The sequence below is a fragment of the Elephantulus edwardii genome, unplaced genomic scaffold (assembly GCF_000299155.1).
Source record: "Elephantulus edwardii isolate Elephantulus edwardi_28Jun2011 unplaced genomic scaffold, EleEdw1.0 scaffold00255, whole genome shotgun sequence".
Lineage (NCBI taxonomy): Eukaryota > Metazoa > Chordata > Mammalia > Macroscelidea > Macroscelididae > Elephantulus > Elephantulus edwardii.
The window spans coordinates 273,407-297,040 of record NW_006400005.1 but is presented as its reverse complement, the minus strand read 5'-3'; the positions used below and the strand labels follow the sequence as shown (position 1 = coordinate 297,040).

The following is a 23,634-nucleotide window of genomic DNA, read 5'->3' as shown; positions in this document are numbered from 1 at the left end:
TTTTTTTTCTTTAAAAATACTATTTGAAAGACAATTAAATTAGTATCTACTCCCAAAGAACAAAATCTTCCAGTTCCAGGCACATAACCCTGACAGCAATAAAACTCTAAAAAGCTCAAATAGCCTCAAAGGAGAAGAACTGCTGATTAGCTTTGGTGCACAATAGATCTCATGGAACTGAAGTAATTAAAGTTTTTAGATAAGATGAAATATCCTAATAATGAAAAGCTTAATGTAAAGCTTTATCATTTGTCATGCAATAGAACATGCAGCCTATAATTAACCACATCCCACATGAGAAATTACATTTTCACAGCAGCTTTTCGCATAACTTTGGTAAATTGTAAAGCTTTTAAAAAGTGACAAATCTTGTTAAGAATGCAGTGAGGTCCCATATTATGTGAGTTTAACTCAGTTTGGTTCCACTTGCCTCTAGGGATGTGAGCTGGATTTAAATCTTAACAAGCACAGAGCTGTAGGGCTTTTTAAAGAGCAATGAACTCTACAGTAATGCATGAAATAAAAAAAAAAAGGCAGACTGGTTTCTTATTGGGCTTCCTTCTGGGAAAAACTCCAAATTCTACTAGTCATCAAACTGACTTGGACATAACAATTCTACAGGACAGAACAGAACTGCCCCACCGGTTTCCTAAGCTGTAAATTTTTACAGATGTAAAGTGCTACATCATTCTCTGACAGAACAGTTGGCAAGTTTGAACAACTGAACCTTTCCATTATTTAGCAGCTGACACGGCTCAATCAAAGTGAAAAGATTAAAATTAAAATAGTCCCTATAGTTTTCAGCTGAATTAAACTCAGGTTTCTATAGTTCTCAGCTAAGTTAAACTCAGGAATTTTTCCATTGTCTCGGGTAGAGCCCCACACCCAGTTGTATCCAGGGCAACAGTATTTCAAGTATAGCTAACTAAAAGGCAAAACAAACAAGGAAAAAAGCAGGGCAAACAAGCAGATGTTGTTTCTCAACTGATAACCCATGTGCCTTTGTTTCCCGACTGATAACCAATGTATCTTGTGCTTTTCCACTGCCCTGGAGTTTGAACTCATTGTATACTTAAGAATTTGTGACACCACCCTATAGTTAAAGATCTATCTAACTGCTACACGTGCTACGTGACTGCTGCAAGCGCTATGTGCAAATATGCTGTGTAAACCCTGAGCGAACACTGAACCAATGAATTCAAACTGTGCTTTCATCACCCAATGAGAAGCTGATACCCAGTTGTATCCCCCTAAAGTGTATAAAAAAAACCCAACTTTGTCTGCTCATGGTCGGCTCCTCTTATCTCCTGCGAGAGAGAGATACAGGTCGCCCGAGCTCCGCAATAAACCTCTTATCTCTTGCTGTTGCATCAAGCCGGTGTCTTGGAGTCTTGGGTCTTCGCAGTCCACTCAGGACAGGACAGGACCACTGGTTCGGGGGTCCTTCAAAAGCACCACCAGAAGTGTAACAATAACGACTCTACTTACACCATCACCACTGAATAATATTCAAGTGTCCTTATATAAAGCACTTGTGTGATACAAAGAGTTCGTAACTAATTACTAACAGAAGGATTTGTATTCTTTTTATCACAACAAAATACCATGAGGGAATAAGGTACTGATTCCGGGCCTTGGTACCACAGACGAGTGGATTAAACACCACTGTTCATAGGGTTGTTCTGAGTCATAGTGGACTGGAAGATACATAACAATACAACAGCACAAATATCAAAGACAATATTCTGCATTCTACTAGAAATGACTAGGTTTTTAAAAGCTTGCAAGGAGCCCTAAGGTACAATTACTTGGTCTCTTCTTATGTGGAACAAAGAAGAAAAACAATGATATATTGAAACAATTAGCTCAAAGAATTAATGGACTATCTGAATGTCAACTACTAGGAACTTGAAACCAGAAGAGCGAGATAGTACCCAGCTACCCTTTCTGATCACTCTAAAAAGGATCACAGTAAAAGATCCTGAATAGAATGGGAGAACAAAGGAAACAAAACTAAAAAAGATGACTAATCGATACTAATGACCCTTAATCAACCTTTGAATTTGGAATTCCCAAGACTAAGGGCATTTGAACCTGGGACAAAACTTGATTAGCTCCATGACTCAACTGGCAGCCAAACAATATTGCTGATGTTATGTGGAGTCAGAGTCAACTTTGGCGGACTCTCCAGTGGGTTTTCACAGACACAGGAGATGGTCCATCTTTCTCTGGTAAATTCAAATAACCTGCCTTTGGGTTGGCAGTGCAACTCTTTACCCACCAGAGCTCCAGTCAAACAACAGACAAGCCTATAAGGTAAATAGTAACACCAGGAAACTGCACTCCCTGGAATAATCAGACATACAACATCAAAAAGTCAGCATCTACCCAAGGATAAAGCCCAAGGTACAAAGAGGTAGGACAGGAGGATTAAAGGAAATGACACTTACATGGTTGAAGTGGGGAAAATGTGAATATAGTGTAGATAATGTAGTTAATATTTTAAAACAAAAAGTATTTTACTAAGGTCTATCACAACTTTTTTTAAAAGCCAATTAGTTAAAAAAAAAAAAAAAACAATGAGGCTCACTCATTTCTTCACTTTAACACATGGGATTGAGATTCAGAGCCTGAGGGCAATCTGGTGACTGCTTTTTCTCAAAGAAAAAAGTACTATGCTTTTATTTTTAGAATTAATAGAATTTTTAACACTTGCAACAAATCCTTCAGTATCTTGAAGTACTTGTTGCAGAAGATCAAAGAATGCAACCTTCTAAACGGATTGTATCTCAACGTCAAGAAAAAACAATTGTTGCCATTGGGCCTACAGATAATATCACAATACACTGAGAAAAGACTGACACTGTTAGTAACTTCATTTTACTTGGATCCACAATCAAGAACCTTGGTACCAGCAGTCAAGAAATAAAAGGACATATTGCACTGGGAAAGTCTGCAGGCAGGGACCTTTTCAAATTACTGAAGACGAATGATGTCAGTTTGAGCACTAAGGTGCATCTGTTTGAGGTCATAGTCTTTCCAATCACTTGCTATGCAGAAGAGAGTTAGACAATAAATAAGGATGACAGAAGAACTGATGCCTTTGAACTATGGTGGTAGAGAAGAGAACTGAACATCTCATGGAAGTCCAAAAGAACAAATATATCTTGGTGAGAGTGCAATCAGAGTGTTCTCTGGAGGCAAAGATAATAAAGCAACTCACATACTTCAGGCATATTGCTAAGAGGGGACACTCCTTGGAGAGGGACATCATGCTGGGAAGGGTGGAAGGTCAGCAAAGGAAAGGAAAACCCTCAACCAGGGGGACTGACACAGAGACTGCTGTAATGGGCTCTAGATTGTCAGGAAGTGTGAGGATGGTAAAGGATAGGACATGGTTCAGATCTGTTGTTCATAGGGTCACTATGGATCATACATGACTCAAGGCACCTAACAACAACAAACCGTTTTTTGCTGGAACACAGCAAATCTTTATTGAGCAGTACAATTACAAAGGAAGCTATTTTTCACATTGTTATCTTCACTGCATCAAAGATCAGATTTGTATTAATAAGACACCAATCCATTCACTAATAAAATCTATCTGCACTCAAATCTGTAGATAAAGTTAATCAGCAAATAAAGACCAAAACAACAAACTCACTAACCCCTTAACACTTTATTTCTCTCCATTTCATTATAAAGGTGATGGTAGCTACTTAAGATTTCTTTATGAATATCTAAAAATAGGGCACAGAGCAGTTTAACGTATAAAAAAATTATATGCCATCTTTCTCCAGATATTGTACAATCCTTACTTTAAAAAAATGTAGAATCAGTGATAGATTAAATAACTTAGTGCTTTCATCCATAAGGTATCATGTAAAGGACATTACTAAAACTTTCAAGAACCTCAAGCAATTGCCTCTGGAATAATTTGAAAGAACCAAAAAAACCCAAACCGCTAATCAAATTAAACTCACATCATCACCCCAGAAAAGGGATTTTTCAACTTGAAGCATCTCAAACATTAACTCAGTCTTGAGGGAGAAGCAGAAGGAAGAGAAAGAAGTCAATTCAACCTTCAAGTTTATTGTTAGGCATCATCAAGTCAATTATGATTCCTAATGACCCTAGAAAAAGTCTGAAACCTTGCCCTATCAATCTCTGGAACCTGCAAGTCACCAGTAAAAACCACCTAAGACATTAACTGCTTATGCTTCCTTCTACCATCCTCCATGTCTCAGGGTTCTGCCCTAAGCTTTTCAGTTTTCCAACCATAAAGGCTGCAACGTTCTCAAAGTTCTCAATGTTGCTATTATGTACTATCAAGTTGCATGTGACTCATATCAACGTTATATACAACAGCTTTGAACCTTGTGCTATCTTGAGCCAACCTCATTGTCTCTGACACACCCACTCCATTACCCTAGTCACTGAGTTAATCCATCTCATCCAGAGTGTCCCTCCACCCTTCCACGCATGCTGTTCTTCTCCAAGGACTGGTCTCTCCTTCCAACATGCCCAAAATATGTCAGATGGAGTTTCAGAATCCTTGCCTCCAAGGAGCAGCCTGGTTTCATCTTCTCCAGGACAGGCAGGCCTGTTAGTTCTCTTAGCAGTCCATGGTATATTCAATTTTCTTCTTCAGCACCACAACTCAAAGTCATCAATTCTCTTTTTATCATCCTTAGCCATTGTCCAGCTTTCTGATGCAAAGCCAGTAACCTGGATCAGGGGCACCCTAGTCTCCAGAATGACATCATTGCTCTTCAGTACTATAGAGAGTTCTCTGACCGCAGATTTTATTTCCTAGCTGAAAGGGTGTTGATTGTGGAACCAAGCAAATTGAAACGGTTAACAATCTCAACCTCTTCACCATCTATCATGATGTTGCCAATCAGCCCAGTGGTGAGAATCTTTGTTTTCTTGATATTGTGCTTCAATCCCTATTGAAGACTGCAGTCCTTGACCTTCTGCTATAAATGCCTCAGGTCCTCCTGAGTTTTGGCAAGCGAGGTTATGTCATCTACATAACTCAAATTGTTGATGAGTCTTCCTGCAATCTTGATGCCACATTCCTCCTCATAGAGCCCAGCCTCCGGGATGATCTATTCCACATTCAGGACCACTACCTAAAGATAACTTAAGCTCATCTAGTATTTTATATTCCCTGTAGGCTTAGCAACTCCCCACTATGCATTTCTTGCTCTCATCTGGGGTCTAGATCAGTGTTTCCAGCTACCAAATGAGCTCTATATATGTCCAAGACACACCTAAACTGCTCAAAGTGAACAAAACATGGCTTATCATCTTTCAATTCTTAGTCCTTAAACTTCCAGAAGGTACTTACTCAATTTCTTCTCTCAGTATTATAGTCATCCAAGCTAGAAATCTTAGGCTTATATTAGTGTTTTCCTCAAAATCAAAGTCAATCTTCATTTAGTCCAACAGCTCTGCCATCATAATTTCTTTTCAATTGTTGCAGCACTTTTGGTCCATTGTCAATGTTATGCACTAATTTACTATGTACCTGCATCACTGCAAATTTCTGCTGCATTAGATCTCTCTGCTGCCAGGATCTCCACCCACCTCCAGATCAATTCCTTACAAAGTAAGTAAACATTTCCAGAGTTTCTACTGCTAAAATAAAATCATTTTTTTTAAAAAAATCATTGTTTCCCTCTGGACCAATTAAATAAACCAAAACTATTAGGCATAGTATTGAAAATTTACCACAACCCTGACCAAAACACTTTTCTGTTTCACTGCCACGTGTTCATAAACTCAAATCTTAACACAGTAAAATTTTTAAACATTATTTCCTCATGTCTTCATACTTCTTTCTGATCACACAATTCCTTCTGCCTGAAATGTTTCCTCCCACTCCAACCATAGATCTTCCTGTGACAAAAATAAGCTTGGATGCTATACTGCTAAATATGTGGAGAGGGTAGCAAGAACAGACAAAAAAACCCAAAATGCACAACACCCAAATGTAAAATATTAACTGTCCATTATAACTTAACCCTTTGTATTCAAATAGAAATATAATGGCACAAATCTCTGTAGCAGAAAAGATCACATTTATTTCCAATATTTTACCATATCAACTTTTAATAAGCTAATTTTATTATAAAAAAAAATCTACCTTTCTACTGGACTATTTCTCTCTCTCTCTCTCTCACACACACACACACAGCCACCCTCACTGTTGTAAGAGAACTGCCCCATAAGGTTTCTAAGCATATACATTTTTATGGAAATATAATACCCCATCTTTATCCTGTGGGGTAACTGGTGAGTTCAAACTACGAATCTTTTAGTTAGCAGCCAAGTACTTTAATCACCACAGCACTAGGGCTCTTCTGAAATCAGATACCTATAATCAACTAGATAACCTTAGGTAGCAAATAGCTGAACACGCCTAATAGCTGAAAAGGGAGCTCTGATGGCTCAGTGATAAGGAGTTGTGCTGCCAACCCAAAGGCAGGCAATCTGAATTCACCAGCTGCTCCATGGGAGAAGGATGTGCAAGCTCCTCCTGTGTAATTTACTGCTTCTGAAAATCCACTCGAAGGGCAACTATGACTCGGTTCTGACTCGAGATAGTACATTAGCTAAAAAGTTTATATGCTTTGAACCTACCTAGAGGCATCTTCAAAGACAGAGCCAGCAAGCTACTTCAGAAAGGTTACAGTCTTAAAAACACTAAGCAGTAAATTCTATTCTCTATGCAAAGGGTCATCATGAGTCAGAATTAACTCAATGGCAACTAACATTCATAAAGACCTTTTGAACAACAGATCTAAACTTGGTCCTATTTTGTACCATCTGCACCATCTCCAATATACCTGAGTCCACAGTTACAGTTCGAGTGTCAATCCATCTTGCTGAGAATCTTTAATAAATAAAGTCTCACAGCTCTGCAAAACTTGTGTGACCCTATGATTACTAATTCTACAATAATGGTATTATACAGTATTTTTCCTTATGGAACTGAGTTAGTTCATTCAGCACAATGCTCCCCAGTCACTCCCAAGTTAGGCAGTAATTTACAGAATTATTGCTTCTGCATGCTACATAGTATTTCACTGTGTAATGTACCATAATTTCTCAATCCATTCCACTGTGGCTAGACATCTGGGCTGTTTCCATGTTCTTGCAATGGTGAATAACGCTGCTAGGAACACTGGTATACAAGTCTCTGTGCCTCAGTTCTGATTCTCTCAAAGTATATTCCAAGTAGTAGAAGAGCTGGGTCATATGGAATTTCTATGTTCAGGTTTTTGAGGAAGCATCAAACTGCCTTCCAGAATCTTCAACATTTTACAATCCTACCAACAATGTAAAAGAGTTCTTATCTCACCACATCCTCTCCAACATTTATTACTTGTTGCACTGCTAAACTTTGTCATTGCTACTGGGGTAAATGACAGTCCCTTTTGTGAAGTCATTAAAGGTCCTCTCATGACCCTTGTTTTTATATCCCAGTAGCAGCAGTGAAGTTTAGTAAGATAGCAAGCAATACATGTTGAAGAGGATGTGGGGAGATTCAAACTCTCATGCCCTACTGGTGGGACTGTAAAATGGTACAACCAGATGAGCTCTGGTGGCCTAGTGGCAAGAATGTGTACTGCAATCCCAGAGGTTGTCTTTATTGTTATGTGCCGTCGAGTCATTTGTGACTCATAAGGACCCTATGTACAACAGCCCTAAACCCTGCTCTATCCTGTGCCAATCTCATTGCCTCTGACACACCCATCCCGATTACCCCAGTCACTGAATCAATCCACCTCATAGAGGGTCTTCCCCTCCTGCGCTGTCCCTCTACTCTACCCAGCATGATGTCCCTCTCTAAAGACCTGTCTCCACCAGATGCTTTGCTGGAGAAGGAGGAACAATCTCCTCCTATACCAGTCAGATCTGATTTGACGGTACACACACACAAAATAATAAAAAACTTAAAAAAAAAAAAAAAGGTACAACCATTCTATGGGAAGGCAGTTTGGCATTTCCTGAAAAAGCTGAACACAGAAATCTCATATGACACAACTACTGCACTATTAGGAATATATGCCAAGGAAATTAGAAATGAAACATGAAAAGAGATATGTACACCTATGTTCACATCAACGTTATTCACAATAGCAGAATATGGAACCAACCCCAAATGTCCATTTTCTCACTTTCAGAAGGGTACATTGGGGGTCCTTGGTGATACATGGGTTAAAGCGCTCCACTTTCAAGCATAAGCTCAGTGGTTCCAACCTACCAGCAACTCTGTGACAAAGATGTAGCAATTGTGTCCACAAAGATTTACAGTCTTAGCAACTTTGTGGGGCAGTTCTAGACTACTTCATTCTAGAATCACTATGAGTTGGAACTGAATCAATGGTGGTGGTTCTCAGTTTACAAATGCTATGCCAAAGGAGTGCTGGTGTCTCAGTCTACAGGGAGTTGCCTGCTAACACAAAGGCAGTGTGCCTCTATGGCAATGAGAATCCACTAGCAACTCCTTGAGAGAAAGATGGCAATCTCCTATGTGGTGATTTACAGTCTCCTGAAAACTCAATTATTTCTTATTATTTATTCCTACACGATGGCAATGAGTGGGGTTTTTCTGATTTTATGCCAAACTGCATCATGTAATCACAAAATAATCAATAAAAATCCTTTTGAAAATGAAACAAACAATACACAAGATGTTTTAAACTAAAATTGGGGATAGTAGGTAGTTATTTTCAAATCTATAATAAACGAATTTTAAAGGATACTGATCTGTCTGTGGTCTCCGAAAGTTCTCTGGAAGATTAGCTTCATAGAGTAGTCGTGCTTTAGTATTTCCCATATCTTGCATGCACTGTAATTAAAAAAAAAGTTTTCATTACTCATATACATACTAACAGATAATAACTATACATAAATGCATATAGAGAGATATATAAACTAAAGTGTGTCTGATCCAGGCCATCGTCTTCACAATTACATGCTATGCATCAGAAATCTGGACAATGACTAGGAATGACAGAAGGAGAAGTGATGCCTTTGGGCTGTCGTGCTGGACAAGAGTATTAAATATACCATGGAATGCTAAGAGAACAAACTCTTACTCTGGAGAGGGTGAAACCAGGCAGCTCTTTGGAGGCAAGAATTCTGAAGCTCCGTCTGACATACTCTGGGTATGCTGCAAAGAGCAACCAGTCCTTGGAGAGGGACATTATGCTTTGGAGGGTGGAGGGACAGTGAAACAGGAAAAGACTCTCAATGAGATGGAGTGATTCAGTGACTGGGGTAATGGAAGCGCACAGACAGTAGGTACAGAGCCATTAAGTTTGGCTCAGAATTAGAACAAGATTCTGAGTTATTGTACATAGGGTCGTTGTGAGTAGCAGGTGACTTGATGGCACATAACAACAAGAAGTAATAATTATTATATTTCTTCTTGAAAAAGTATACTTTTTGTATTATTTTTTTAAAAAATATACTTGGAAGAGGTGGTAAGGGAGAAAAGTGCAACAATGAATGAATGGAAATCCAAAATCTCTGTAAATGTTCATCAAAATTAATAAAATAAAATTTTAAAAAATGTATACTTGGGAAATTGTTTCATAACAGACATTAATTTCTCTGGAGCTAAAAATAGAAGCCAATCTTTAATTTTTAATAAGTGAAACCTCAAGTTTTTTATATTTTTTTAAAACAATACAATATTGATACTTAATCTTTTCTTAAATTATACTATGAGACTTTCTGTGGGCAGTTTAAGGGGAGCACTAGTCTATAGAGAATTGTGCTACTAACCCAATGGTGGCAGCTCTCTGATGGTTTAAATCTATCAATTGCTCCAGAGATGTACAACCTTCTCCTGCACAATTTACAATCGTGAAACCCACTGGAGAGTCAGCTATGAGTCAGTTTCAACTCAATGGCAATGAGTAAGAACTTAATATAATTTTAAATATAACACTTAAAAATGGTGTCTCTCTAACACTAAGAACTCAAAATCAAGCTTTTTGTGTCTTTAAGCTTCAAAATTTTCATATTTCTCATAATTTATAATGACGATCACATTGGAGACCCAATAATTCATGAATCCCAATAGTATGAACCACAGCCTGAACAGGTATACAATTTGATAATCATTTCAACCAGTTTAATTAAGTTTTAGTATCATTCTTCAGTAACAATTATAGCAAAATAGCATGTCCTACATAAACTATTACTTTAGAAACTAAATGTAAAATTTACAAACAAAACAACATGATATTTGAATGTACCATGGACTGCCAAGAAAACAAACAGATTCATCCTAGAAAGGGTTAAACCAGGCTACTCCTTGGAGGCAAGGATTCTGGGGCTTCGTCTGACATACTTTGGACATGTTGCAAGGAGAGACAGGTCTTTGGGGAGGGACATCATGCTGGGTAGAGTAGAAGGACAGTGCAGAAGGGGAAGACCCTCTATGAGGTGGATTGATTCAGTGTGGGGTAATCGGGATGGGTGTGTCAGAGGCAATGAGATTGGCACAGGATAGAGCAGGGTTTAGGGCTGTTGTACATAGGGTCCTTATGAGTCACAAACGACTTAATGGCACATAACAACAACAACAACATAAAGTTTACAAAATATGTTTTAACTGGTACAATAGAGGTATGGTGTGTTGATCATTTGTTTGTTTTTAAATATTTCCCAGACCTCTCTAAACAAAACAATCCAGGTTTAATAATTACATGTCTTCCTTGAGTTGTAGTCCAAGGGGACACAGAATAAGACTTTACTTTCAAATAAAAAAAGACATTGATTCTTCTCTCAACTGAGTTTTAAGATATGAATTAAGTCCAATGGTAATTCAATTTTGGATATCTTCAAGATTAAATGCTCTCTGAGTACAGATGTAAGTGTGTTAATTGCCTGGTGGACACAAGTATTTAACTGTATCACAGATGTAGGTATCAAGCAAAAAAGTCCAGGCATAGTTTTTCAGTTTCGAAAAGGTTACTGAAGTCAGCAGTAGAAGGCTCAATAAAGAGGAAAGGCAGAGTAATATGGAGAGGAGAGTTAAGCAAGAAGGGGAAGGCAATGGGAAATGGCATTTTGAGAAAATACAAACTAGTTATCCTCAAGATTTTAAGACACAGGTACTACAATGATGAAAATTTAGGCCTTGCAAAACAAACTCTGTCAAGGGAATAAAATAATGAAAACAGCATAATGCCAGTGACAGGCATTAACATATACTATCAGATACATATACTCATAGAGAGAGACAAAGAGTCCTAGAGATGCAGCTGTAAAGCAATCAAGGGGGGGTGAACGCGCACATACTGATTATCCCATGCAATGACAAAAGAAGAAACAATTTTGTCTTTGATGGAAATGCATGTTCGTTCCTTAGAGGCAAGAGGGTAAAACTTAATCTCATTTACTTTGGGCATATTCAAAGGGGAACCAGTCCTCAGGGAGGGACAATATGATGGGAAAGGTGGAGGGAGGGCGGGGGTGGGGGGAAGAAGGAGGGAGGAAGGGAGAGAGAGAGAGAAAGGGGTGGGGGGAGATGAACACATGGACCTTCATCAAGATGAACTGACACTGCGATTACCACAATGGGCTTGGGATGATACAAATTATGAGGATGGTGCAGGATAATACAAGCTCAGATCTGTTGTTCATAGGGTCACTGTAAGTCCTAGTTTAGTCAATGGCACCTAACAACACCTACATGTCAAAGTATGTGTTGAGGTATGTGGTTTTATATATTTAAATATATTTGAACATCAAAGATTCTGAGATAGGTTTTATTAACTAATCCTAAATGGATGTAAAATATAAAATTGCAGGCCCACAGTTCTCAGTCATTCAAAGAAGATTCAAGGGAGCTCTGGTGGCACAGTCCATAGGGGTTTTTGCTGCTAATCCAAATGCTGCACCTCCCTGGTGGTTCGAATCCACCAACAGTTTCTTGGGAAAAAGATGAGCAATCTTCTCCCATGTGATTTACAGCTTAGAAATCCACTGAAAGAAGGCCAGCGATGAGCCAGTTCTGACTTGAAGGAAGAGAAAGAGTATTCACTCTTTGATTGAACCAACTTCCAAAATTAAAAACTTAGTGTCAACAAGTCAATTCTGACATATAGCAATGCTGAAAGAACAGAGTAGAACCATCCCACAGGGCTTCCAAGACTGTAAATGCTTACAGAAACAAATTGCCACATTTTTCACCTACAGAGTGTCTGGTGGGTTCAAACTGTTGACTCTCTCACTAACAAAAGGGAGCTTTAATCACTGTGCCACCGAGAATTCTAAAATCAACTGCCAAAAAGAAACCCCAAAATCAAGCCCAATTCCTTCAAGTTGGTTTTGACTGGTGAGGACTCTCCACTGGGTTTCTGAGACTATAAAGCTAAAGGGAACAAATTGTCTTATCCTTCTTCTTTGGACTAGTAGATTTGAACTACAGACTTTTGGTCATCAGCCCAACGTATTAACCACTGTGCTGGCAGGACTTCTACTGCAGTCAAATCAAGAGTCAAACATCATTCACTAAAAGTAGAGACAATGTCCTCAGGGTTTACATGCACTAAGTTATTTGCTTGAGAGGGGCTCAGTGTTCTTTTTACAAATAAAAATACTGGGATAAGAAGAGGTTATACGACTTTTTTTTTTCCTGCTGAGTGAATCAATGCCAGGCTGACACCAGAACTCAGATCTATCACTCCTAATTCTTGCCACTACATACCAGCGACTCAGAAGAAGTATTCAAAAAATTTTATCACAGAAACGTGTTGCGTCCATCATTAAAGCATTTCATTATTAAAATATTATACCACTTCTTTTAAATTCTCTCTTCCAAAATCTTTTCTTAAAATGTACACTGAATGCCAGAAAGAAAATCTTTAGTTGCTTATTTTTTTTTTAAATTAAAATTTCATTTTCCAGAGCTGTGGTGAGCATACTGGTGGCAGAAGTAGGATGATGAATGGCATATACTTTCTTCAAAAGAATAAGAGGGGAGTAAAAATCAGTAGACAATAGACAGATTTAAGAAATTGTTATAACATGTCATTGAGTCAAGCATGACTCATACCAAACCTATGAATGACAAATCTGAACTCTTTCCGATCCTGTGCCATCTTCATCTCTGACACTCTTAAGACCACTGCTGCAGTCACTCTGTCAATTCATCTCTTTGAGGGTCTTCCTCTCTTTGATTATCTCTCCACTTTTCCAAGCATCAAGTCCCTCTCCAAGCAACAGCCTCTCCTAACAATATGTCCAAAGTATGTGAGACAAAGCTTCACCATCCTTGCCTCTAAGGAGCACTCTGGCTGCACCTTCTCCAACATGTATCTGTTTGTTCTTTTTGCAGCCATGGTATATTCAGTATTCTTTTCCAACACCACAACTCAAAGGTATTGCTTCTTCTGTAACCCTTATTCTTTGTCCAGCTCTCAGATGTACAAGTGATTAAAAAGATTATGGCTTAAATGAGGTAAAAACATAATAAAGGAATGATCAATACAATGTTACTAAAGAAAGGGAAGACAAAGAAAGATATACAATAATGACAAGTCATCTGCAATAAATAAGTAAACACTACTACATACACAATTATCTAGAGAAGAGCAGAAAATTATACATAAGGGCACAGGGCTAGAGCATCTTTCTGAAAGGCCCAGAGGGAGTGAGATAGCACAAACCCTCACCACCTCAGAGCAGAAAGCAGATAAAGAGCCAAAAGCCCAGCCCCATGGTGCCTCTAGAGCCACAGCAACAGCAAGAGGGACATTTATTTGTTATTGACTCAGACTCACAGCTGTGGTAAAGGGGTTTATTTGGGACGTAGGTTGGAGAGCAGAGGAGGCAAAAATTCTCTCACAATACAAGTCCCTAGGTTTAGTCCAATAAGCCCTAGGCACAACTCCTCAATTAGTCCAGCCTCCAGTTTCAAATTCAAATCACCAAGCAAAGTTTGCCTCAAAGTAGTTAAAAGAAAACTTCTCCTTCAAGCATCAGCAAGAAGAGCAAAACCTTTAATTGTGGCCAGCACAAATGCAAGAAGTCACAAGTCACATCTTGCCACAGTTTCTCCACAGTAATGACACAGTCTCCATACCACCAGCACCAGGGTCTCGCTCTCATCTGTGTCTTGATCCAATCTCCCACCAGTCTTGAACATCTAAACTCTTGCTGCTACAAGTCTTGATCTTCAGTATGGGAAGTACTCTTTTTCGTATCCTATTCCCATGCTGTTGATGATTCTGTAAGACTATATGTTTGCAGTTAAGGAAGACCAGATAGGGCTGAGGTATGGCTAAAAAAACCCTCAATATTAGGCTAATACCACACAATCCTACATCATCAGCAATATTAAACAATAATCTATAAGAAGATATACAGGCATATAAGCAAGATGAGATGCTGTTGTTGACTGCTGTCAAATTCAGTATGACCTACAGCAAACCTATGAGCAACTGATCTTAAATCTGTCCTATCCTATGCTATCTTCAGCCCATTACTTTGTAATGTAAAGTAGTGTAAAATGATAGCACTTTGTCAATCATCTTGGTCAAGGGTCATCCCCTCTTCCAGTGACCTTTCCAAGCATGATGTCCCTTTCTAAGAAATAGCCTTTCCTAGCAACATGCCCAAAATATGTGAGATGAAGTTTTAAGATGAGATAAAGACCAAAAAAAGTGCCTATGTCCACTTTGGCAGAAAAGATTTCTACATTCTCATTAACACTTTGCCACCAATGACGGTAATACATTGAAAAAAAAATGTGTTTCTAAACACAGTTGTCACTTTAAAAGTGTGCTTCAACATGTTAATAGGTACTGTAAATATATCCATGGATAAATCACAGTCATCAGGCAACAAAGTAATATAAAAGTCTTAATCATAATCAAATATCCTATGAAAATGAGTTGCTTGTTGTGGGGCCTTGAGACTATAGTTTTGAAGACAGGAAGGTCAAATGGTATAACACAGTCCACAAAGACAATGTCCTATGTCCTACTGTGGTTAGTAGTGAATGGGATCTTAAAAGGTTGTGACGAGACATAAAAGTTAAAACTATTGGTCTGCTCCTATATAGAAGAAGAGAGAAGAAATACAAAGATTTATAGAATTAATAGCCCATGTGAATCTCAACATCCAGGACCCTGAGAAAAGAACTAGATAGCAGTTAGCTACCACTGTTGATCACTCTAAAAGGGATCACAGTAGAAGATCCTGGATAGAGCTGGCGAAGATTTGGAACAAAACACAAAAATAACCATGGTTACTAGTCCAGTAGACATTGGGTGATCCCCTAGACAACCACGGCCTTACCCACCATTCAAATCTTGAACTAAACTCTTGTGTCTCAACTGTCAACAAAATATAAGGTAAAAAGTAGCACCAAGCAGGCACTCATTCCTTAGAAGAATCAACCACCTAAGGACAAAAGGGCAGCATTTGACCAACGATAAAGTTCAAAAGGCAGGAAGGTGTAGGATAGAAGGATTAATGGAAATGAAAATCCCAATGATTAAATGGATAAAGTGTGATTACATGATAGCTATTGTGATTAATGTTCTAAAACAAAATGGGTAGGAGTGGCTAAATCGAAAAAAAATCTTTGTTTTTTGTAAACCTTCCCTCAAATCACAATATAGAGGGGGGAAAAACAAAAACAAAAACAATGAGATACTGAACTTGTCATACAGTTTGTTATTTACCATCGATTCAGAACCAACACGCAGCTGACCATTTTGTACCAGTAGAAGCAGTAAATAAGATGAGAAGAGACTGTCCATCTTTCTCCTTCAGCGAAACTTGTGCATTCAAACTGCGTGCCTTTGGGTTGGCAGCACAACTCCTTACCACTAAGCCATGAGAGCTCAATCATGCTCCTGAGGGTCAAAGTAGCTGCAACAGATTTAGAAGAGTATCCTTACAGTTAAAATTCCAGAGATATTTACCGAAACTAGTCTTATAAATGCCAAAGACACAACCTTGCCGGCTGAGAGTGAGGAAAATTTTAAGCACTCACTGCAGAAAGTCAAGGAATGCAGCTTCATGTATGGATTGCACCTCACTGTCAAGAAACAAAATTCTTAAAACTGGACTGATAGGCAGTGGCACAATGGATGGAGAGGAGATTGAAACTGTCAACAGCTTCATCTTGAATCCACAATTAACACTCCTGGTACCAGCAGTCAGAAAATAAGAAGATGCATTGCACTGGGAACATCTGCAGTTAGGGACCTCTCCAAATAGTTGAAAAGTAATGATATCAGTTTGAGGACTAAGGTGCATCTGATTTAGGTCTTTCTGATTACTTGCTATGCTGGACAAAGACCTGTACAATGGATAAGGATGACAGAAAAAGAATTGACACCTTTGAGCCGTGGTGTCGGAGAAGAGCACCGCACATCCCATGGATGGCTAAGTGAACAAACAGATATGTCTTGGAACAGGGTGCAGCCGGAGTGCTCTTTGGAGGTAAGAATGAGAAGGCTTTGCCTCACATACTTTGTGGATGTTGCTAGGATGGGCTAATAGCTGGAGAAGGACCTGATGCTGGGAGGGGTGGAGGTTTGGCAAAGGAGAGGAAGACTCTCAACCAGGTGGACTGACATGGTAATTACTAGAATGGGTTCTTCTATGTCAAGAAGTGTGAGGATAATGCAAGACGGACAGGGTTCAGTATCTTTTTGATAGGGTCGCTGTGAGTCATACTCAACTCACCAGCACCTAACAATAACAACAAGTCTTGTTAAAAAAAACAAAATAAAATAAGCTAGTTTTCCATTTACGATGATTTTTTAACCAGCAGATTTAAGTTACGTGTAATGAACTGGCTATCACAGCTTCTATCATGTCCAGTAAATCAGTTGCCTTTTGAGTCAATTTCAACACATGGTAGCCTTACATGTGTCAGAATAGAACCATGCCCCAGATGGTAACCAATGGCTGATTTTTCGAAGTACACCAACAGATCTTTCTTCCAAGGTCACACACTTCAGTTAGCAGAACTCTCACATTTTTAGTTAGTAGCCAAGCACAATAGTCAACTGCACCACCCAGAAAGTCCTCTATTACCAAGTTTTCAGGAATTGAGCCACGCGTTAAGGATGCATAATCAACAGATTACAACCAACTGAAAACATAAGCTGCCCAATAAACCATTAAAACCTCAAACATTTTATACACAGTAATTTTGAAAATTCTTGAGGCTTTACACAAGTCATTCTACTATTAATATTTTTTTTTCCTTTTCACAATTCAAGTATGAAATACAGAGGGAAACTTTTCTTATTTAGAAGAATTTTTGGCAATAAACTTTTAATTAAATAATTTACTTAAAGACTGTGTACTTCATCTCAAAATTTTCATTTAAAAAAAAACCACAAAATTAATATAAACTTTCACTCAAATCAGGAAAAATGTATAAAAAAAGAAAATCCTCAAAACACACCACAAAATTTTAAAAGCCAAACATTCAGGGAGCAGAAAATGTACTGATGTTATTGATAAAGAAACAAAAAAAAAAAACACCCCACATCCCACCACTGCCTTCAGGTCAATTCTGACTCATGGTAACCCTCCGTGGGGTTTTCAAGGCTGTAAATCTTTACAGGAGGAAAATGTTCGTCTTTTTCTGGTGGATTTGAACCAATGACCAACAATATAACACAATATGCAACATGAACAAAGCTCCTTAAGATATAAGAAAAATATATTACTATGTTTAAAGAATCAATTAGCACTATACTACATGGTGTAGTTGCCAGGTGCCACTGAGTTGACCACGGCTAATAATGATCCCAATGAACAATGACTCTGACCTTGGATCTGAACCTTACCCTATTTTTGAACCTTACCCTAACCCTAACCCTAACCCTGACTGAAGCATTAGCATCCTAAATTTGACTATTATAACTGCAAAGGCAGTTGTCACTTGGAAGTGGTATAATAAACCACATTTAGAGTTTTTCAAAGTTTTTGGTCTTCACCCAAAATATCTGCATTTTTAGTTTTTCCACACAATGTAGTATATAGAACAAGACTATTTTAACAAACACTATTTGCTCACTTCCTTAAACTTTATAAGGTAGTGAGTAAATGTCAACATGTCCCCATAAGGTCAGAACCTTATGCCTTATAAGTATGTATGTATGTAATATGTTTCAGAGAAAACACTGTCTTGCTAACTCAAAATTATTAGTAAGAATGTAGTCATAAAAATGTGAAGGGTCACTTTAACAAACAGAATGTCTTAAGTAAATCTCATGATTCTTCTAATATTTTATTTTGCTTATGTCTTGAAACTCTTCTCAATAAAAGCTATGAGAATGTACAAGTTGAGAGGACACTCAACTGCATTCCAAGGGGAGTTTCTCGCACCTTACCTATTAACTAACTAAAAAAACAAAACCTTTTTGAATGATGTGCTGAAAAACATCTACATTCTAATCAATTGTCACCAAAATCTTACAGAGATTGAGAATTATAATTTCAGGGCATTATCTGGGTAGAAAACACCTCACCTAATAAAACACATTTAAAAAAAAAAATAAGTTTTTAAATGGTTTACTGAGGATGAGGAGTACTGAGACTTTTGTTTTAAATTTCTAACTAGCATTTACTTACTATATTCAACTAATTTAATGACCTAATAATTCACTGCTGTCGCTGACTCATAGCTGACCTTCCACTGGGTTTTTAGAGGCTGTCAATTAATGAGAAGACTGCCCATTTTCTCCCTCGATGCAACTGGTGTATTCAATCTGCACATCTTTGGGTTGGCACTGCAATTCGCTATCCTCTAGGTTAAACTCCCTTAATAACCCAAAATACACAAAATTAAAATTGACTGACAAACATAGTAAAGCATGGGAAGAGAGTACAGACAGAAAAGAGTATAGGAAAAGAGTATCAGTGGAATCAAGTTGTTGTTGTTGTTGTGTGCCATCAAGTCACCTGAGCCTCAAGTGACCCTGAATACATCAGTTCTGAACCCTGCCCTATCCTAAGCCAATCTCATCATCTCCAACAGACCCAATCCATCTCATTCTGGGTCTTCCTCTCCTGCACTGTCCCTTCAACCTTTCAAGCATGATTTTCTTCTCCAAGGACTGGTCCCTCCTGGCCAGGAACCCAAATTATGTTAGTTCAAGCTTCAAAAGCTTTGCCTCCAGGGAGCAGCTTGGTTTCACCCTCTTAAGGATTGATCTGTATGTTTTCCTGACAGTTCATGGTATGTTCAACATTCTTCTCTAGCACCTTAAAGGAATCAATGCATCTTTCATCATCCTTAGTCACTGTCCACCTCTCTGACACATAGCAAGTAGTTACAAAGATTATGGCCTGGATGAGGTGCACCTTAGTCTCCAGACTGATATTGTCGCTTTTCAGTACTCTAGAGAGGTCCCTGACAGCAAACTTTCCCAGTGTAATTCGTCTTTTGATTTCCTAACTGCTGGTGTCAAGAGTACTGATTGTGAACCGAGCAAGCTGAAGCTGTTAACAATATCAATCTCTTCTCCATCACGACGGTGCCTATTGGCACCAATGGTGAGAATCATTGTTTACTTCATGTAGAGTTTCAATCCATATTGAAGATTATAGTCCTTGACCTTCTGCAGCAAATACTTCATATCCTACTCAGTTTCAGCAGGCAAGATTGAATCATTGGCACAATGCAGACTGTTTAGAGTCTTTCTCCAATCCTCATACCTTCTAATGAAGTCTAGCCTCCTGAATGATCTGTTCTGTATACAGATTGAAAAGGTATGGAGATAGGATGTATCCTTTACACACACCTTTCCTAATCCTGAACCATGCAGTGCTTCCCTGCTCTGCTCTGACTACTACTACCTGGTCTAAGGATAGATTTTAAATTAGTACAATTAAATGTTCTGGGATTCCCATTCTTCTCAAGGTTAACCACAATTTGTTGTGATCCACACAGTCAAATGCCTTTGCATAGTAGACAAACAAATATACTAGGAAAAAGTATTTAATTTCATGTAAGAGGTTTGAGGGGTTGGTTTTGGTTTTTATTTTTCACTATTATGTGCATATATTAGAAAGTGTAATTAAAAACATGTGCTGCTACTAAGAATCGAGTGGCTCAGGTCCACAATCTTCCTTCCAAGAGAAAAATCAGCTGTGTCACCCTATAAAGATTTAGAGCCTCAGATGAGCTATGAATCAAAAATCAACTCAATAACAATGATGATTAAAAATAAGCCCATGTTTTATGTCAATAGAGTTACTGCAATGTTAAAATAATAAGTGAATACAGAATTTCACTGAAAACAGATCTATAAAATAAATAATACAGAGGGTAACAAAAAGAAAACAGCTCCAAGTTAAATCACTGAATCATAAAAATAAGTATGCATAATAAATGCAAGATAAAAAGCATCCACCTCTCCCTCCCCCCTCAAAAAAAAAAAAAGGAAAAACAATAATCATAACCCACTATTGCACAGTCAATTCCCATTCAGAGCGACTCTACAGGACACAGACAAATCATCCCAGCAGGTTTCTGATGCTGTACAACTTATGAAAGAGGGCTGTCTCCACTTTCTCCTGCTGACCTTTCCATGGGCAGTCTAACAGTTAATTCCCCATGGCACTAGAGCACCCACATAAATAACAGGCACTTGAAATTTCAGGAGCAAATTAATGATTCATTATTACCCTAGAGGGGGAAGAAAACCTTCTCCAACTTTTCATCTTTCCCAATTTTTCTCAAATCCTGGAAAGCCAAGTTCTCTGTGCATGTCAACTAAGTAACAGAACAACTATGTAAGGCTACTATTAGTCCTAGCCCAGTTAAAGTCACCTTGGGTCTATCTTAGACAAAGCTGCTACATCTAAGAAGTGTGGCTGCTTGGAATTCCTCTCTTCTTATCCACAGTATTTTCCTCCTGATGGTCCATGTCCTAGTTTCTGTATTTTCTCCCTCAAAACACTGAGCAATAACTGGTCAACAGTCACTAATAGTAAACTATTCACTAAAATGTATTATTCAGGAATTAGTTGCATGTTTTTCATAGGTATACTAATTTTCCTTTCACAGTTCAATATTTTGTTTTAAAAACTGGATAAATATAAAATAATAATGATAAAAGAACAAAAAACTATTTAAAATAAATGTCTTTTGGGATAAAATTTTTTCATGAAATATAGGAGTAGTCATAGAAATATATCTAATAATATACTGCATTATAAAATATTTGCCTTAAATTATCAACAAATAAGAACTGTTAGCAAACAATTAAAAAATAAATACATATAAATAATAAGTAAACGTCTTCCATTTACTTTGTTCAGAAAGGAAGAGAAGAATCTTACTTGAAGGTCACAAAATTCTGGGGTAAAGACAGGTTAATTAACAGGCATAAACTACCTGAGAATTAATTTACAACTGATAAATACTGCTGCTGCTTCTAAAGAGAGAAATGACTAAAGGAGGAGATTTTTGCACTTTATACTTCTGGTCCACTACAGGTAAGACGGTACCATGTCAATGTATTTTCTAGTCCTCAAAACTGGATAATTTGAGGGAGCCTATCTTAATCCTCTATTGTTCATAATGAAATACTAAGCACAAGAACTTTAGCAAGGATATCCAAGCAGCATCTGAACCAGAGCAAGGGTCCTCGTCTTTTCATAGCAAGGCGAATAATCACATCATCAAAAAGATTACTGGTAAATCAAATGAATATTTTTAAAATCTCACCTAAGCATATCTCAAATCTTAAAATATACTCAAACTAAGAATCTGGAATTTTTACACCAATGTTTCCCTAGTATGACTTCTTTAAAAACAAACAATTGTTGCTGAAGGTTACATTGTTGAAAGCTTTCTAAAGTGCTCCTTTTGTGTAGGAGGTGAAGGATGCTATCTGCTCTATTATAGCCTATTCATTAAAATCTCTAGAACACAAAAACGAAGATTTTAACTGCCTTAACAAAAACTCTCAATGAATAAGAGATGAGTATTTGTGGTCTCTGGACAATTTCTTTCTGCCAGTGACTCACCTCTACTACCACTTGACATTTTCCAGAACAGTTTTTCTATCTTCCGCTCAAATGCCACCAGGATTTCTTGCATAGGAGCAAGCCTTTCAGGACTGGTTTCAAGATCTTTTGGATTCCAACTGCTGGAAAAGAAGGGCCACCATTTTTGGTCTCAGGAACTCTTTATAAATATTTAATACAGAGTCCATTCCCTCAGCCTTATTAATATTTTTTTCCAGGGCAATTACTTTCCTACTAATTATTGTGTTTAAGAGCAAAGAAAGTAAACTATAAACATTTAAAAATGGAAATTTTTTAAAGTAATGATGTGGCATTAGAGCTCCCAGTTTTCTTACTTTTTCACAACTTCTACATATTCTCAGTATCTTGATATAGCTGCAACATTTACTAGATGCTATAATTAGAGAAAGTGCCTTTCAGAGAATGCGTCTCTTTAACGAGTCATGAAATTAACATGGTTGTGACAAAATAGGAAAAGTTTCACATGCTATCATCTCTACTTATACACATCATTTGAAGTTCAAGGAAAAAATCATTATCAGACACATAATACCCAAGCACAAGAGTCATTTTGAACAACTCTTCACTCTCTTGTCAGAAGTCACAGTGATGTTATTAATATTTCTTTTATGTTTTCTCCTTTTAATCAATACCGTCACCAATATCTTACTTTGAATCTAGTCACCTCCTGCCTGGACTACTGCAGGAACAAACCCACTAGATCTGCCTTCTTCAAAGGAGCATAAGATGTCACTCCTCTACTTGTAACGGCTCCTGCTCTGTTCTCATCTCCACCTTCTATCACTCACAGGAGCAAGTCCTCATGGTCTGGTTACAAATTTCACCTTTACCTTCGATGGCTACACTCTGCACCTCTGGCCACCAAAGAACTCAAACTCACTGCCATCTAGTTGGTACCTATTCATAGTGATCCTGTACCTGATTTCCAAAGCTGTGAATTCTAACAGGAGGAAATTGTCCATCCTTCACCCTTAAAGCTGTTGGTGGATTCAAATTGCCAGAGAAATTAAAATTAGGCCTTTGGGTTAAAAGCACAATTCACTATGAACTATGCCACCAGATTGGTCATAAAAATAAATACCTTATTTTTCAAATACAGAATATTTTCTCTATCATTTTTTGTCTGAAAGACAGTTTGCACACTATAGAATAACATAATCTGACATAATAGTGAAGACATTCCAAAGTAACAGTAGCAACATATTCTGAAAATAATTTGTTTAAATCATCCATCATTTAGTTTAAAAAGTTAGAGCCAGGGGGAGCTCTGGTGGCCTAGTGGCAAGGAGCTGCAACTACAATCCCAGAGGCGCATGGTTCGAATCCACCAGACGCTCTGCGGGGAAGGAAGGACAATCTCCTCCTGTACCAGTCAGATCTGATTTGATGGTACACTCACACAAAAATAATAAAATAAAATAAAAACATAAAAATAAAAAAAGTTAGAGCCAAAGCCGAGGTCTACCAAGTCCTGCTATCTTCTACTGTTACTATATTCACAAAAGATAGTACCAACACTCCTAAAAAAAAATGTAAGTAAAAGTTTGGCTTCCCGCAGCGCGAGGGCGA

General features: G+C 37.9%; 1 protein-coding gene across 2 annotated transcripts in view; it reads right to left on the bottom strand.

Annotated features, from left to right (window-relative positions):
* The window catches only part of SMAP1 (small ArfGAP 1), a 192,665-nt gene that overhangs the window by 97,082 nt on the left and 71,949 nt on the right, over positions 1-23,634 (bottom strand). For both annotated transcript variants that reach the window (XM_006899385.1, XM_006899384.1), the window contains exon 3: positions 8,778-8,863. In XM_006899385.1, coding sequence (XP_006899447.1) covers positions 8,778-8,863 — 86 coding nt within the window. The remainder of the gene's footprint in view (positions 1-8,777; positions 8,864-23,634) is intronic.